The sequence below is a fragment of the Siniperca chuatsi genome, linkage group LG5, assembly GCF_020085105.1.
Source record: "Siniperca chuatsi isolate FFG_IHB_CAS linkage group LG5, ASM2008510v1, whole genome shotgun sequence".
NCBI classification, from domain to species: domain Eukaryota; kingdom Metazoa; phylum Chordata; class Actinopteri; order Centrarchiformes; family Sinipercidae; genus Siniperca; species Siniperca chuatsi.
The window spans coordinates 21,661,950-21,679,276 of record NC_058046.1 but is presented as its reverse complement, the minus strand read 5'-3'; the positions used below and the strand labels follow the sequence as shown (position 1 = coordinate 21,679,276).

Below are 17,327 nucleotides of genomic sequence, written 5' to 3'. Positions count from 1 at the left end.
TGCCCCTCTTCACAAAGCCATGGCATGTTTAACAAGGGGACAGAACCTTGGTGTCAGATACCACCTGCTCTCTCACTCTCATTTCTTTTCCACTGATCCCTTCCTCGTTCTCTGCTGCCACCTTAGCAGTGCTATGTTTACAATCAGGTCACAGGCAATTAGGCCTCCCCCTTATCTCTCCTTCACATCCCTGCTCCTGTCAATCTGTTCATCAATCCATCAATCCATCCACTACGTAGCAAAGATTAACCCAAGGACTGACAACCCACCTCATTTCCCTATTCCTCTTTTTCCCCCTCTTTCCATCATCACTCCCCCTCTGTACTCATCCATCCATCCATCTCTCTGACTTGACTTCAATAAAAACATTAGCTTGAGGGCTCAAACATGGCTGTATCTTTGTTTTTTCTCCTCTTTCTCTACATCTCTCCTCTTATCCTCTCACCATTTCGCACAGCCCCCCACCCCCCCACACACTTTCTTTTTATCTCTATGAACCTTTATTCTTCAATCCACCATGCCTGTCTTCCATTTTTTTCGCTCTCTACCATAACCCAAAGTAAGAAAAATAAGTGATGTTGTCTTAATAACATGACATCCCAGAGACAGAGAGCCTCTCCCGGCCTGAATGTCAACAGTGTTCATATACAGTGACCTGTCTTGGTCCAAAAGTCATGAAGTATAACAAATTAATGAAAGGTTAATAAATGCCAAAAATTATAATCAAACAAACACAAATGGAGATGTACTGTATGGCTGTTTTCTGTCAACAAGAATCAACAATTCTTTCAGTATTCACTCAAATACTGTATGGTTTAAAAAAAAAGAAGGCACTGTTCCTGTTAAAATGCAGACAGGGACATACTTCACTGCAGCACAGTGGTAGAGCAAATCAACAGAGTAGGGGTTGGTGAAGGGGGCTGGCATCAGAGATTTATAAAGCTGACTTCCTCAGCACTCTTCTGTGTATTTTTCTTTTCAGGCACATGGTTTATATAGACAATTGTGCTTACAGTATCCCAGAAATAGGTAGGGAGCGGATTGAAAACTTTTGTATGCGCACACACAATGACTCTTCTATCATCCTTTCTTTCACTTTCGCTTTTTTTCTTTCCATGAGACCCTGGAAGCTGTTACAGCACATTGACTCCTGGATTATTTGAATGATAATATACAGCAGAACCTCATCATATGCATCCACCTATACAGTAGCAGCCTTTTCTTAAAAATCAGTGTGCTTATGCTTGGTTTCCTTATGTCACTGCCAGAATCTTGTCTTTGCTGAGACATGAGACAGGATTGACAGTGGAGCATCTGGGGAATAAAACTTCTCCTGGCTTGTCTCAACAAACAGAGAAGCAGACGAGTGGCTGCCGGGCTAGTGTTTGGTGTTACCCATACTGTTTACACAACGGGTGTTTTTGTTTGGCACCACAATGAATGTCCCAATGGGGTTTGTGTGACAGCAGGTAATAGTTAAAAAATGCTGTCTCCCACTCCTCTGCGTTTTCATATTTGTCTGCTTCACTTATTTGCTCCCCTTATTACTCTCTAAATCTCTCCCCCCTTCTGTATCTCTCTATGCTTTTTGATAGCTCTCTTCTCTCTCATATATACACAGAGACAGAGACACACAGAGCAAAAATTCATATGCGCTGCCACACTTAGCTGATCCAAGGACACCAGAGGCAGTTTGTCAGCTTCAATTAGTGTCCAGTGTCCACTGCGCTGTGGTCACCCAGAATATAACTTGCTGATCAGCGCATGTGTGTTCACTCATGACTGACACGACCTTCCAGCTAAAACAAATTGTCGACATCAATCAAGCCACAGAAGAATCCTACAAATACTCAAGTATTCAGGAGTTCACAAGGGTAAAAGCTGTTATCACAAAGGTTGAAAAAAAGCTATTTAGCACTCCTGCCTCAGCCACACTTTAGAGAAGGACAGGATAAAAGATAAGACTGAGAACTGAAGCCTTAAAGGAATACTTCAACATTTTGGGAAATATGCTTGTTTGCTGTCTGACTGGGTGTTAAATGAGAAGATCAATATCACTTTAATCTCTGTGAGTTCAGTAGTGATATTGGTCCATGACAAAGCAGTGGGAGACTACGGCGCCCCCCTGGGGTCAGCTGAGAAAAAAAAACAGTTACCGTAAGAAACAGCTCTTAGTCAAAACAATAACAATATATCTCTCCGGCAAGCATCACCTGTGAGTTTTTACAGCATGAAAAGCCAAACAAAGTCTTCTTCTCAGTATGAGATGTGCATGCTTTCACTGGGCCTAGCTGTTGCTAAAAACAATGTTTTATTTTCTTTCTCTACATGTATTAATGCAGAATTTGTTGAAAGCACCTCTGATGTGCCGCTAGACAAGCGGCTCCTCTGTACTTCCATTGTTTGTGCTAAGCTGGGCTACACAAGTCGTGAACATATCATTTTTGTAGAGATGAACTTAATATCAATCTTTTCATTGAACTCCACCAAGAAAAACAAGAGTATTAAACAGACACTATTATGTATGGCAGGCTCAGTCACCACACATCCTAAATAAATAAAACCTTTGCTTTTACGTTATCTTTGTTTTGAAAATGTCTTTGTAAATTTTTACTCAGTTCAGGTTGAGCGGGGGTTCCAAATGAAACCAAATGTTTTGTAATATTAAATGAAAAACTAAGTTGAAGTGCTCTTGCACACACACACAGGCCACTGTAAAAATTTATGAAGGTTTTCCATATCAAGCAGCAAACACCACAGCTAAGTGTTGCAGTGAATGTAGACGTACTTGTTTCTTTTAATGGCTGCTACATGCTGGCTCCAAAAACCCTGGGTGTATTGAAGTGAATGGACTTCCCTTGCAATACAAAGCCATTATTTTTTCTGTGGTGGCAATTGGTAATTTGTTCCAATGACAGGATGTTAAGGTTTAAAGTATGTTTGGGATCATGCTAACTTGATTGACAGGTTCCCAACAGGTCAACACTGACCTGTGTTTTTTTGCAGATTGTTTGCCCCACCTCAATACAACCCAGAAATTCACAATTCACAAGATGGCAGGGAACTAATTTTAAGTTTTAAAGTTAGGTTTTAAAATTGGGTATGCTGGAAATTCACAATACTGAATGTCAAGAATTCTCAAATCTTAACAACATAACTCCTTTACATGCTGGAAAAGTTTGGAGGCCCATCACAATCAACTACAACATAAATAATCAAAGAAATGTCCCAGAATATAGCTAACATGAAGATATTGATCAGAAAAATAAACGAAGAATAAATAAAAACAAAACAGAGAACAAACTGTTTTTTTTCCTTTGAAAATTGTTCTTCTCCAAGATCCATTTCATATCATATCATTGCATTAGGCTATACTTCACATAAAAAGCAAGGATAATCCAATATGAGAGGCAGACAAAATGGAAAAAAAGACTGAGGGGAAGGGGAGGAAAAGGACAAAGAGACTCTCTAAATGGTATCTTTGAACCAGTGGGCTAAGTGTCTCTGTGTATGCATGGAGGGAGAGGTTGTGATGTGCTTTGTCCTCTTCTCCAATTTCCAACTCATGAAGATAGCTTGGGAGCTTCTGACACACACACACACACACACACACACACACACACAGAGACACACAGGTATCTGGTGAGATGACCAAGACGGAAAGAAGGAGGGGAAAAGAATCTGTGAAGCAGGACAAATCAATGACGTCCTCTCTTCCCTCCCTCTCTGCTCCTTAGTTCTTCCCTCCTGTTTCTTTCCCCTTTCCTATCTTCCTTTCATCCATGCATCTTTTACTGCATCCCCCCTTCTTCCACTTCCTGCCCCCTCCATTCTTTCCGCAATCTCCCACCTGCCCTGGAGGTGGGGGAGACACGCTGAATAAAGATACATGCAAATCTACCTAATAGGACGGAAAATTGGAGGGAAATAGGGATCTTTCCCCTTGGAGATATTTTTTCTCTGTCAGTATCTTTCCGCCCGTCACTCTTTGCATGTTTTCACCCCGAGTTGCTTTCTCTTTCTCTCTGATTTATTTATCTTACTTTACTTCCCCTCTAACTTACTATCTATGTCTCATTTTTCTGACTCCCATAATGCCCATCTCTCTTTCTGCTGTTTTTCTATGTGACTCATCGGTACCTCCTCTCTAACCTCTCTCTCTTTTCACATCACCCTCTCTATCTCACCCTGCAGGACTTTTTTACATAATTGTAATAATCATTTCCAGTGGTGATGCCCCTCATCTAACCTCCCTAAAATAGCGCTGGCTAACTTGCCCTTTAGAGCTGCATCCTCACTATTTTGTTCCATGATCAGAGCATGCTTGAAAGGCTGCTCTACACACTGTGCGTAAAAAATCTCAATTTATTAAACACCTTATTATGCTCATTTCCTTGTTAGCAACCATGGCATATTTGATATTATCAGAAATCTTGATCCGGCCTTTACGTCTTATTTAGTATTTCAGCTCTGAGTAAAACTTGAGTGTGCTTAATTTGAAACACTGGTGCATGTACAGTTTAAGAAGTTTGCACAAACCTTCCATAGACATTTTCTATAAACTATATGAGACAAATCATGCTATATCTGTATAGTTACTAAATCACTGCTTCAAATGCACTTTTACAGATTTACTTTTACATTGTATCTAATTTGTGTTTAATTTTGAATCGTATCAGAACAGATTTTTAGCCATGCTAGCTGCATGGCTCTAGATTCTAGTCATGTTAAGGAATAACAAAATCAACATTAGTTTGGGCTCCCAATCCACTAAAAGCCATTGCACATATTTCAGACATGTTTGATTTCAACAGCTGATATCTGGATGAGTCCTGGTGGAGCCTACTCCTACTGTGAGCAGATAACAGTAACATCTGAACAGAGACCAGCAACAGGATATTAGTCTGTAAGCCAATAACAGGGTGAAGCTATCCACATTTCTTAGGGTACTGTGTTGCGCCAGAATAAGATATTGTGTTCACTCCATTAAACCAAAAAACATGCAAAGGCCATTCATTAAGCGTATCTCAATCCTTTCATAGTTTTTCAGACTTGGAGATTGTCCTCATAGACTGCAATGTCAAAGAAAAGCTCTTCAAAAAGTAAAACTAATATCCTTCTATGACACTAACCATTAAAAATTAAAAGATATTAAAAAAGCAGTGGTGTGCTGTAAATTCAATAGAGCTGGAACAAGTTAAATAAAATATTTAGCTACTTGTTCTGGGACAGGCGCTCACAAAAATTCACTACCATTCTTGCAACGAAGAGACAAACAACAGAGAAGCTTGATTCAGATTTTGCATCCCAATCCATAAGTTAATACATGTGTCTGTGGAGAATATCTATTCTCTGTAACATTTTATGAAAAAGGAATATAACAGCTTTGTGTGGTGTGTCACTATGGCTTAGCCTTATGAAAGAAACTCTGTCAACAATAATTAACTGTGTTTGGAACTCAGTTGAAATGGGTAATGTTTGATAACAAATCCTCTCTGCATGCATGTCTATGTGGCTAGTTGAAAGTAGAGGAAACCCAGTGTTTCTCTACGTTATGTACTGCCGGTCATGCAGACTGACATTAATTGTCATGCAAAGTAAAGCCAAAAGGGTTAGCATAGCATTTTCAAACATGCCAGAAGATTTATGCAAATGTGCGCATTCCCGAGTGAATTGCAGCTACTATGTGTGTTTGAATTGGTGGGCATTAACACATCACATAAAAAAGAATTTTCAATCGTTGAAAACATGTAATGGAAGAAATGTTTCTCTCATGATGACAGGATTGTGAGAGGGCTTCCAAGGTCTCATGACTCTCTGAAGTCACTTAGCGTAATTTAGCACATATGTCAGATGAGACAAGGGATGATAATTGAAGGTGACCTCAATTTAAGAGCACTGCAGTTTGCAGGTCATTGATTCATGTAAAGAGGGATAATATTTCTGTCTCTCTTTTAAAAGATGGAGAATATGTGCCGATGTAAGAGAGAAAAGAGAGCACGAGCATATGTGAGAGAGAAAGAGTGTAATGATCGTGACTCTATTATGACCTGTGCTGCCTTTCTATCTCTTGTACTGGATCTATAAGGATTAGGTCATCTATCTCCTTGGTAGCTGTCTCTCTGGCTCATCTGCCTGTTTCATTTTAACTGTCTCTTCTTCACATCTAACCCTTTCCTTAATCTGGCGACGTATCAGTCTCTCTCTATTCACACATCACCCCACCCCCCACCCCATCCTCCTTTTTCTCTATACCACAACCTTACTTATTGCGCTGGTTCTAAAGTATAAATCTAATGCCATATTTTCCTCTCTGAAGTCATTTAAGACGCTGCAGATAGCTAACGAAAGCAATTACACATGGAAGACTTGTCGCCTCTATATAAGAGAGCAGTGGAGCCTGGCATGCCTGTAGATGCATAGAGAGAGAGAGATAGGCTCCCATGTATAGCCACTGTAGGTAATGGAGCAGAAAGCCAATTCTACCACAGTGTTGCAGTAATAATTATGATGATCTCAGGTGTCTGCTACTATCATTATCACTAGACAACTGTATGCATATGTTTGAGGTATGATGGAGGTAAATGTCTTGACAAGGGATTGAGGATTGAAAAAGTTGAAAGCAGACTGGCGAGGGGTGGAAGATTCATAAAATGGCAGGGAGGATAGAGGAAGGGAAAAGACAAGAAAAGACGAAGAGGGAAGGCAGTAGGGGAGAAAGAGAGAGGTCCTCAGAAGAATTACTTAATTAAGGCAAGATAGGAAAACAAAACAAAAAAGCTGTGTGCCTGTCATTAGTGAGACTCCAGCAGGGATAAGAAAGAAGACTGAAAGAGGAGACAGAACAGTGAGGGAGGATTGGAAAGAAAGCTCAGGTTAAGTGATATTCTCAACAGAATGCAGAGTTAATACTTTAATTATGGGAGTAGCCATATACTGTTAATGGAGTGATCAGGCAGACACACACTCAATTTATACCTCAATATCCCAGTGGTCGCAATATGCAGTAGTTGGGCTCTTTGGGGCCTGTTGTCCATAATTCAGAAATATGAAGAGACAGACTGGCTCTTCTATATAAAATACATGGGGATGCACACATTCATAAAATAAAATAAAAATAAATGTTGCAATGTTTATGTAGTTTTCACTTACTTGTATTTGTATTTTGAACTGCAAGTCAATATTTTTATTATTATTATTACTATAGTATATATATATATATATATATATATATATATATATATATATATATATATATATATATATATATATATATATATATATCTTACTTATCTGTATATATTCAAATAGCAGATTTTTCTGTTTATTTTTTCATTTCACACGTGCTGAACATGTTAACATCTGTTTTCCAATTGAATTGAGAGCGAGAGAGAGAGAGAGAGAGAGAGAGAGAGAGAGAGAGATGATCTATAATTTATTTAAAAAAAAAAACAAGGTTAATTTAATTTGGTTTAAGACTTAAAAATATTTCTTCTAGGGAAGGTCATTGTCAGGTGAAACCTCAGTGCCCACAACTGTTAAGACACAACATTACCAGAGGCTAAATAATAGAACAATAAGTTGTTCTAAGGAAGGTTTGCAAATGCTATGGATCAAATATTTAGCAGATAAGCCTTCTATCATGTGACTGTGGGGAATGTTAAATACATGCTAACATTAAAATGTAACACTGAACATAACATTTAAGTTAGGTGACATTTCCAAGAGACTTTGTTCAAGTAAATGTTTGAAAAAGCTAATACAGTAGCTGCTATAATGATTATCCCTTCTCTGTGTGTGAAATGCAACTGCTCCCCAATCTATGAGGAACCTTGCCTGCTATCTGTGAATGAAAATTAAAGAAAACTGTTGCAAGTCCTTTAATTTGATAGTTGTTGTTACTCTGCCATTATTAACATTTCTAAAATGTCACACTAAATTAAGAAATTTATTTGGCTCTTTCTGACACCTTCGCTGACCAGTGGCTGCTATTTTAAAAAATCCACTGCATTGCAAGATGAAATGCGTCACCACCACCCCAGTTTTCAACCATGTCATTAAATTAAAGTTATTGCTACTGCTGATTGGGATTATAAGCTGATTCATGAAGTATTAGGCTGACTACTTATGGCTCAAGTCATTTTAGTTTTTTTGTGTGTGTATTTTTTATCATGTCACATGATTGGGAAGGTATTATGTTCCTGGTTACTTCTAAGTGAATGTATGGAAGAAGCACCGCAGCCATATTGGACTACGATATTTGTATGCATTATACTCAAAAGCCATCTTCACTGATGATTCCTACAGTATAATTAACCTGAGAGTTAAGTATTATCACTCAAGCCATCATTACACAAGAAAAGATGTTAACCTGGGGTGAGAGAGACAGGGTTCATTTTTTTATAATAATCAATTTACATGGAGGTCTTCATTCACCTTTCACCTGTATTTACATGCTCACACTGCAGACAAGAATAGAAGAAATAATTTTACATACATAGCAGTTCTTGTCCATTGCAATGAGAAGGAAATGGGTCTGAATTGATATTATGAAGCCAACTTTTCTGTAACATTCTCACAGTTGCAAATGTGACCGTGGGAACACAGGTAATGGAATGCTTAAATAACATGAGATGGTTACCATTTTATTTTCTTCTGCTATCCCAAGGCTTTAATTCCCTTTTTGCTTTTGCTTTGAACACATTTTTCTTCGTGGTGGTGAAGTGGTCAGAGCCAGGTTATTTTCACTAACCTTTTTTGCAGCCTGACATATATCTGCCATGCTTTTATTGCAGGTTAGATGCCCAATATGAACACCATTTTACAGGGATCCACATCATTTGGAAAGGCACGATTCAGTTACAAGAGAAAGTTAATATGCAGGCGAGGATATGAGAGGAATATAAGCCTCTCTTTAGTCATTTGATTCCATGTATGAATTTAATTGAATCCCAATGACAGACCAACAAATGTTCGGAGTATTAAGGGAGACTGTGGCAGGAATACTGTATAACAAGTGCTTTAATTCCCTCAGAAGTAATTATGCTCTCTGATTAGGGAATTGTGCCTAAATGTAATTATGCTGTGCTTTAAAGATTAATTTTGTCTGTGATGGCATGCTGCGTTATGTTGGTGTCTCACCACATTATCCATAATCACAGCTCACTATCTACACTGTTATCTGTAAAGAGATCCCTCTGGTATGGAGGACAGACACTGTGTGTGTGTGATGTCTCTATGTCCAACAGAATTTTATGAAGGATTATGCTTTGCAAGTCTGGGTCTCATATGTTAACCCATATCTACTGTTTTCACACCTATATGCATAATCCACTAAAATTGAGTAGTCAGCTTGCGATGTTATGGTCTGTGTTAAGCATGGTCAAGCTCTTTACAGGAAGGGCCAGAGCCGCCTCTATTTTCTGAGGAGGCTGAGGTCCTTTAACATCTGCCGGACAATGCTGAAGATGTTTTATGAGTCTGTGGTGGCCAGTGCTATCCTGTATGCTGTTGCATACTGGGGCAGCAGGTTGAGGTTAGTGGACGCTGACAGACTCAACAAACTGATCCGTAAGGCCAGTAACATTGTGGGGGTGGAGCTGGACTCTCTATTGGTGGTGTCAGAGAGGAGGATGCTGGTCAAACTACATGTCATCTTGGACAGTGTCTCCCACCCACTCCATGACATGCTGTTCAAACAAAGCAGTACCTTCAGCGAAAGACTCATCCCCCCAGAAAGCACCACAGAGTGCCACAGGAAGTCACTCCTGCCTGTGGCCATCAAACTCTTTAACTCCTCCCTCTAAGTGTCAGTCTATATAACCTTAAGTGATTAAACTGGACATTGGATCATTAACATCACTGCAATACTTAAAATAATGTGTAATATTCTCTATTTAATACTCCGGTGCAATATACTCTGCTTTCAGTTTAATTTATTGATATTTATTCATACTTCTATTACTGCTGTGCAATATCCACCGTCTCATAATCATCTTAATAAGCTACACTTAACTTGACAGTACATGCACTATTACATGTATTTACATTGTATTATTATACCGTACATACTTATCATCAACCGGTAAATCAACTTTGTATTTTTGGTAATGTAATTTTATACTTATATCCACTTTGTACTTAATTTATCTTACCTGTATTATAGTGTATTATATTTTGATTTGCTTAGAACATCTATTCCTGTGTGCACTGACGTGATAGTGAGCATCTGTAACAAAAGAGTTTCCCCTCGGGGATCAATAAAGTATTTCTGATTCTGATTCTGATATGTATGTTATGTTGAGCCTAACAATATACACATAAAAAGTATAACAGAATTTGTTATACAGGAAGTTTAGAATTTACATACCAGATTTGAGTTTACAGCATCATCTATAATTGAGGGTCATTGAATATATTGTTTGCAAAAAGACAGACACATACACACCCATGCAAACACAAACAAACACACACATACACACAAAATCAATAAACAGTGTTATGAATATGTGTGCGCAAGCATGTGTTGGGAAGGGATGTTTTTCATGAGGCCCGTTAAAATTCATTATGCATGTATCATTACCAAATACCACTTGAAAATGCATCAAATTAATCTAATTAACACAAGGCTTTATTGAAGAGGAGGTGAGTTGCTGGGCTGATGCTCCATCCTACTGGTGCACAGAAAAACATAAAAAAATATATATATACTAGCAACCAAACACAGGAAAACAAAGAAGAGGACTGTGAATTTAAAGAGATACAAATGTAAAGACGTTGCATTATTCAGCTGCAATTAGAGAAGGTTTGGGGGAAAAAATCCAGAAAAATCTAGATGTAAATACTGTTCTCTACACAGGGGCGACAGCCATAAGGAAAGAAATACCTGAATAAATATGAGATGAAAGGGAGTGAAAATCCCTTGTAAATCCAGGAATCATGTAAATTCATTCTACGCATTAGAGCAGAAATGATTCCCCCTTCACCCACAGTAGTACACTGCACAGGGGTTCTGTTTTAACTACTTACCCTACTGACTCCTCGTCCCCTGTCTTCTCCATAATTTGTTCCCAGGATTTCAAAGAAGATGTTGGGGTTAGTGCCGTTGTCAGTGAACTCCAGGAAACTGGTGAGGCCGCTCACTCCGAACTGCAAGTACAAGATGGAATGTTTTTATTTGACTGTTGATTAATTTCACTATTATTGTTGTTTGATAAAATTGATCATTGAATTGGGGACATCATAGTCGTGACTGTCGTCATGATCCTATTCACTATAATAATGTCAGTTCTCATCAATGGTGCAATATTCATTTGGCTATTATAGGCCTCATCAGTAATTCTCCCTGTAAAATTTGACATTAAATTCTATTTTTATCCTCGCTAAAGATCAGATATGATAACTGATCACAGTGAAACTGAGACATGAATCATCTGCCCATCCCTTATGAAATTATTATATTTCATCAGTAAGTATGGGTACTGAATAGGAAAATGTTTTTGCTGTAATAGACTAAAATATGTGTGATTTACATACTTTTTCTGTCCAAGACAGGAAATGTTTGGGAATATGTTTTGCCCTTGGTGGAAAATCCCACTTTTTTAAGATTTGCTGCGATGTTGTTAAAAACTGAGCAGTCAACAGCATGCAGAGGTGTGTGTAATAAGTACAAGGCTGATGAAAGAATAGTGTATTTGAAGCCATTGGACAATTTTTTGCACTGGGGGTGTATTATATCCTGTGTAGAGAGGTAGATTTATTCACTAGCATACACACCCACACACACACACAGTGTGAGTCCCCAACCTTTGCCCTGCCTCCCAGTAGTGTAACCTGTCAGTGAAAGTGACACTGCGCCTGCTTCAGGGAAGGAGAGGTGTTATACTCCTTAATATGATTCATGCTCTGTGTGTGTGTGTGTGTGTGTGTGTGTGTGTGTGTGTGTGTGTGTGTGTGTGTGTGTGTGTGTGCTTGCACTTGTGTGTAAAACATGGATTGTGCCACTGATGCGTGGTGATGCGTGGTGATTTGGGCTATGATGCACACATAAATATACACTTGCATAGATACCCCCACCCCATATGTCAGGTGATTACACTTTTCATAGGATTTAAACTTGCCTCTTATGCCTCTTCCCCTATTTGTTGACACACGGCATGATTAATAAAGTTAAGTAAGGTAATGTTAAGCTTTTTCATATTTTTTCAACCTTATAGATTATCATAAGTTACCTTAATAGAAACAGTAACTCAGTAACTAAGCAACAAGAAACTGTAAGTAAACCATTGTTTATATTTTTGGGAAAAATAGTAATCAATTTAGTAGTGAGTCTGATTTACCTCAAAAGGAGTAATATCATGTAATTTAATTAAGAATGGACCAACGAGGTTCTAAAAATGACACACCTGTAATTAATAGCATGGATCACAGGCTGTTCAACCAGCTTTATTTGGTATCTAGCTAGTGTCGTACCTCCAATTTCAGTTGAAATATTCGGACATATTTGTGTGGGTACATCTCTGTGTTACGTTCATAAACACACATGCATGTGAGTGTATGTTTGTATGTGTGCATGTGTCTTAGGTGTGCATGTGTATAGAAATAATTGGAGAAAATGGTTGCATTAGTATCTCCTTTATGAGTATATATATATATGATGCAGTTTATGAATGATATTAATGTGCCATTTGGTTTATTAATCTACATTGACACATACAAGTATATTGTTACCATATTTAATTATTTCATTCCCCTGGGTCAACCACACACACACACACACACACACACACACACACAATAAAGTACATGTTTATTTACTTCCTCGCAAACTGGGCAGGGGTGAAACCTGCTTGGATACTGTTCATTGCCTTTCATAATTATTCAGTTAATTAATGTTGGCAGCTCAGTATTAGAACAATACATTCACAACAATTATGTTTCTTTTAATTGCACCTGATATAAAGAACGTGTCACTGGACCTGTGTAACTGAGTAAAAAACAGAGAAATAATTAAGAAAGAAGACTTGAAAGGTTTTTTTTTTGATGTTTGAAAGCTTCTTAGAAATAAGATGAAAGTTAACAATTTTGTATATTATAATAACAGCAAAAATGTATCTGGAACAGTTAAGCTTGGACAGTCTCATGGGCCCTGGCTGAAGATCCTGGGCTGCACTGCAGGACTTACTGTGCCTTAAAAGTGATCAATAAATGTTTAAAGTGAAACCTAAACCTAACTGCTTGAGTCACTGAGACTCAGAAGTGGATACATAGCTGCCTATGAGACAACAGCTCAAACAGAGCACTTCAGACTTTGTGGATGAGTGTAACAGTAGTTTCACCTGCTGCATTTTATTCTCCACTCTGAATTTGTCAATGAACACGAAACAACAACATCAATAGAGCTCCTCATCAACAGCAGCAAATTAGTATTTATCATTACCATAATGGCCCCACATACCAAAACGCTGATTAAACACACAGACACGCACAGTAAGTAAAGCACACTGCTGATACACAGTAAAATGGAACTGATGCCAGGCTGTTGAACTCAACTCTATTACTGCTTAGGGCTCTTTAACACAGCTCTGTTGAGACAGCCATCAGGGTGGGTTTAACAGCCGGGGCTGGCTGATGAAAGTGTTGCCAAACCCCAGCCTGATCTCAAGGTGAAATGCAGAGATAGATATGAAAGCCATTGCACCGCATTTATTATTGTCTGACACTAATCCTAAATTAGCATTTCACTTGGCTTCATCGTTCAATCAAACTGCCATCCCTGGAGTAGTTTTTTATTGATATCAAAACAGAGGGCATTGATCCAATTGGATTTAACAGTGATGAAAGTGTTGCCAAACCCCAGCCTAAACTCAAGGTGAAATGCAGAGATTCATAAAATCACAGCTGCAGGATGAAATCCTCTATCTCCCAAAAGTCAACTGTTCAGTAACTGAGCAAAACTTGCTGATTGATGCATGTGGTTTTTTTTAAAGGTATGCAATCCTTTGAATGCATGAGCACTTGGGTCATGAAGTCTACTGAGCTCAGACAGGAACTTTGAAACTTTCAGTGGAAGTGATTTCCATGTGATATGAACAATACAAAAATGGTAGACTTATTTAAAGCTTCCTCCATGTCAGTCTTCCTCCCTGGAGGGGATTTTAGTTATACCAAGAGATGGCATTGTATAAATGAATTTAGCGGTGATTGCATCTTGCATCTTGTTTCAACTAGACTGTCTCAGCCAAGGAACAATAGTGCCTGGTCTCCAAAATTTCATGTAATGAGCACAATGTCTTGAAATGCAAATACGTGCTCCCTAAATGAAAAGTGTGAGAAATGCATTTTCACACCACTAAAAGATACATGAGACACGTTTAAAAATAGGAAGAAATCTGAAATTGTACTTGCATGTTGTAGTTGGGGTTTGGGAAGGGGCATATGCCTTTCCTTTCAACTGTAGTAATCAAGCCTCAGCTCCAAATTCACACAAAGACATTTTCTGCCATGAGTAAAGATTTCATTTTTGGCAGATGTACTGAGAATATTTTTTTGAATAACTCTAAACTAAACTTTTTTTAAAACAAAGTGTTCATGAGCTATTTTCAAACTGGCACGCACGCATACATCTACAAGCATCACTCAGCAGTAAGGCATCACAGGAGGCTGATGAAACAGATGGATGGTCCACAAACTGAGATTAGAGTCAGGTGACTGGGTCATTGAGATATCAACTACATTTCAGATATAAATCAGGGAATGGGGAGGATTTAACTGTCGGTTGTATAGTGTAAATCAGATTGTATCACTCGCTTATACTGGTTCCTTAAGTTTTTAAAAAGACTCATTGGCACATACTTCTGCACACAATAGTAAGTGTACACTGGTTCAGCAATGCTCTGGTCTGATTGCTTTTTGTTTAAAACCATATAAAATATTTAGGAACACAATATATGAACTGTGGAGATGAAATATAATGTTTGTAACGTTTTATATAATATAATTTAAAGTTTTTATCAGAGTTGATTTTTGTCAATCTAAGGTAATTATGGAACAGAATCAAATTAGATGTTTTTCAGTGTCCTAGTCTTTCATACATGTTCACTCCATGTCTGTTACTCTTTGTTCATGGAGATGATCGGGGATGAACTCAGGAAGCCTACCTCTTACGCACCGGCTTACCTCTGTGTGTGTGTGTGTGTGTGTGTGTGGGTGGGTGTTTGTGTGCTCAGGTGTATGTGCCAGAGCAACCAAGTATGCATGTTTGCATTCTTACGGTTGTTGAATACCTTCATGTAAGACTTGAGGGGAAAAGTGTGTGTGTTTTCTTCTGCATTTTCATACCTTTTTGACAGTATCCAGCATGCTCTTGCCTCCCTGCCACGGTTTGGAGCTCTTCCTGATGCAGCTCAGACTGGCCATGCTGTGCCACTTCCTATCCTCCAACTTTCTGTGGAAGGTATTGGCCAGCAGCAACACAGTATCATAAATGTAGCGGTTGGTGATCTATAGAGAGTAAAATGACAGAAAGGCATACAGAAAGAAAGAAAATTAAACAATGACAATAAAAGCAGACATTTTAATTTAGCTGAAGATGCTCTGTGAGGGACTTGCTCTCATTGATGTGATATGATTTGTAACAAGAAACTGAGACTATTACGAGGCCCAAATGACCAATGTCAGTGCTTCAGTTTGGGAATCTAGATTTTGTTTCTCCTTTGGTTATGAAGCTGGGAAACATGGGCCAATACAGACCTGCAGATATTGGTAGTAGGTGGGAGAAATAGGTCAAACCCTTTCATGCTGAAATACTATCAAAGTTAAATGCTTTACTTGCATTCATATCCATCAGCACTTTGATCCAAAAAGAAAAAAAAAAAAACATCTAGCTGTGCTTTGCGGCTTCCCTCTTTCCCTTCTCTATCTGCCTTTCTCTTTATCTGTCCAGCTCCCTCTGAACCAACAGGATGCATGCAGTATGTTTCCTCCACCTTTAGGTTCAAATTGTATCATATTTGCACATGTGCACTCATACCTACAGACACACACTCACACGGAAGAAAAGCTTTAAGGATGACATTAATTAAAATGTATTGATAGGTCCTTGGCACCACAGAATAACATTGAGAGGGAGGAGAGAGATAAGGAGAGGAGTTTATTCAGTCTGTGATTGATCGTTGTGTGATTTACTGAGCTTCTCGTCTCCATATTAATGAGAATCTAATAAATAGATTGACTACGACAGGCATGATTCTATGCACACAAACACACACACAGACACACATACACACACACACAGACATGCAGGTGATGCGTACCCACTCACATTAACACACACAAGAACCCAATGATATCATACAAGCAAAAACCATTAGCACGGCAACAAGGCCTTTCATACATCAAAAAGAAGTAGGTCCTACATATTCATTTTTAGACACAGATACTGACACACACACACACACAGAGAGAGAGAGAGACTATACTAACTTGACATGTATGCATGTTTACTTGAATGGAGAAAACACACTATCCATCCACATCCAACTGATGACGAGTGGTTCACAATGACAACTGACACAGCCTGACATTTTTAAGTATGTCAGTTTTGTTCTATGAAAGAAAATAGTACTGTTATATTTAAAGGCATAATGAGAATGATATTCCTAAAACACAATGTACAGACTCATACAAAAATAATCCCTCTCAATCATCACTTATGACCCACTAGAAGTGTGTGGCAGTGTCTGTATCTGCAGAGACCCTGCCCTGTGTCTGTATTTTGTTATTTTACTGTGTTTGGGACATTTCTGGGTGTCAACCTTTGGGCAGTGGGTGTGTAGCCCACACAGCACAGAAAAAATGCAAATATAAGCAAGGCGAAACAGCAAGCAGAAAAAGCTTGTTCCAAAACGAGAGTGAATCTGGGGTTGGCTTTCACCTGGCAGTTAGCTTAGTTAGCTTGCTAAAGTTTTAGCTTTTCCACTACAACAAATGTAATGTTCCAAAAAATAGTAGCTAGCAGTGTTACCACAGCAGGTTACCACGGCCACCCCAAACCAACGTAGTAAGTTGATCATCGGAGACTCAGTGCTAGTGCTAATGGTATATAGCTGACGATAGCTAACATTACTATTGGCAGTGTGTTTTTTTTTTCTAACGTTGAAGAACTGATACAGCAATGTTGTCATATACAGCATTGCGCTTCTGGTGTCGTTGAAGCAGGGAGTGTCATGGAATTTCCTATATACTGTTCCATTTTGTAAGTTATATCCCCTACGCCAAATAGATAGAAACATGGTTAACAGGTGAGGGACAGAAACAAGTCAAGTAGG

At 38.5% G+C, this 17,327-nt stretch overlaps 1 protein-coding gene across 6 annotated transcripts in view; it reads right to left on the bottom strand.

Annotated features, from left to right (window-relative positions):
• grid2 (glutamate receptor, ionotropic, delta 2) overlaps positions 1–17,327 on the bottom strand; it is a 535,356-nt gene that overhangs the window by 132,249 nt on the left and 385,780 nt on the right. For all 6 annotated transcript variants that reach the window (XR_006377990.1, XM_044195946.1, XM_044195941.1 and 3 more), the window contains exons 7-8: positions 15,340–15,501; positions 11,029–11,148 (exon numbers count right to left, since the gene is read on the bottom strand). Coding sequence is in view for 5 of the 6 variants with exons in the window: in XM_044195946.1 (XP_044051881.1) it covers positions 11,029–11,148; positions 15,340–15,501 (282 nt within the window). In the remaining variant the exon portion in view is untranslated. The remainder of the gene's footprint in view (positions 1–11,028; positions 11,149–15,339; positions 15,502–17,327) is intronic.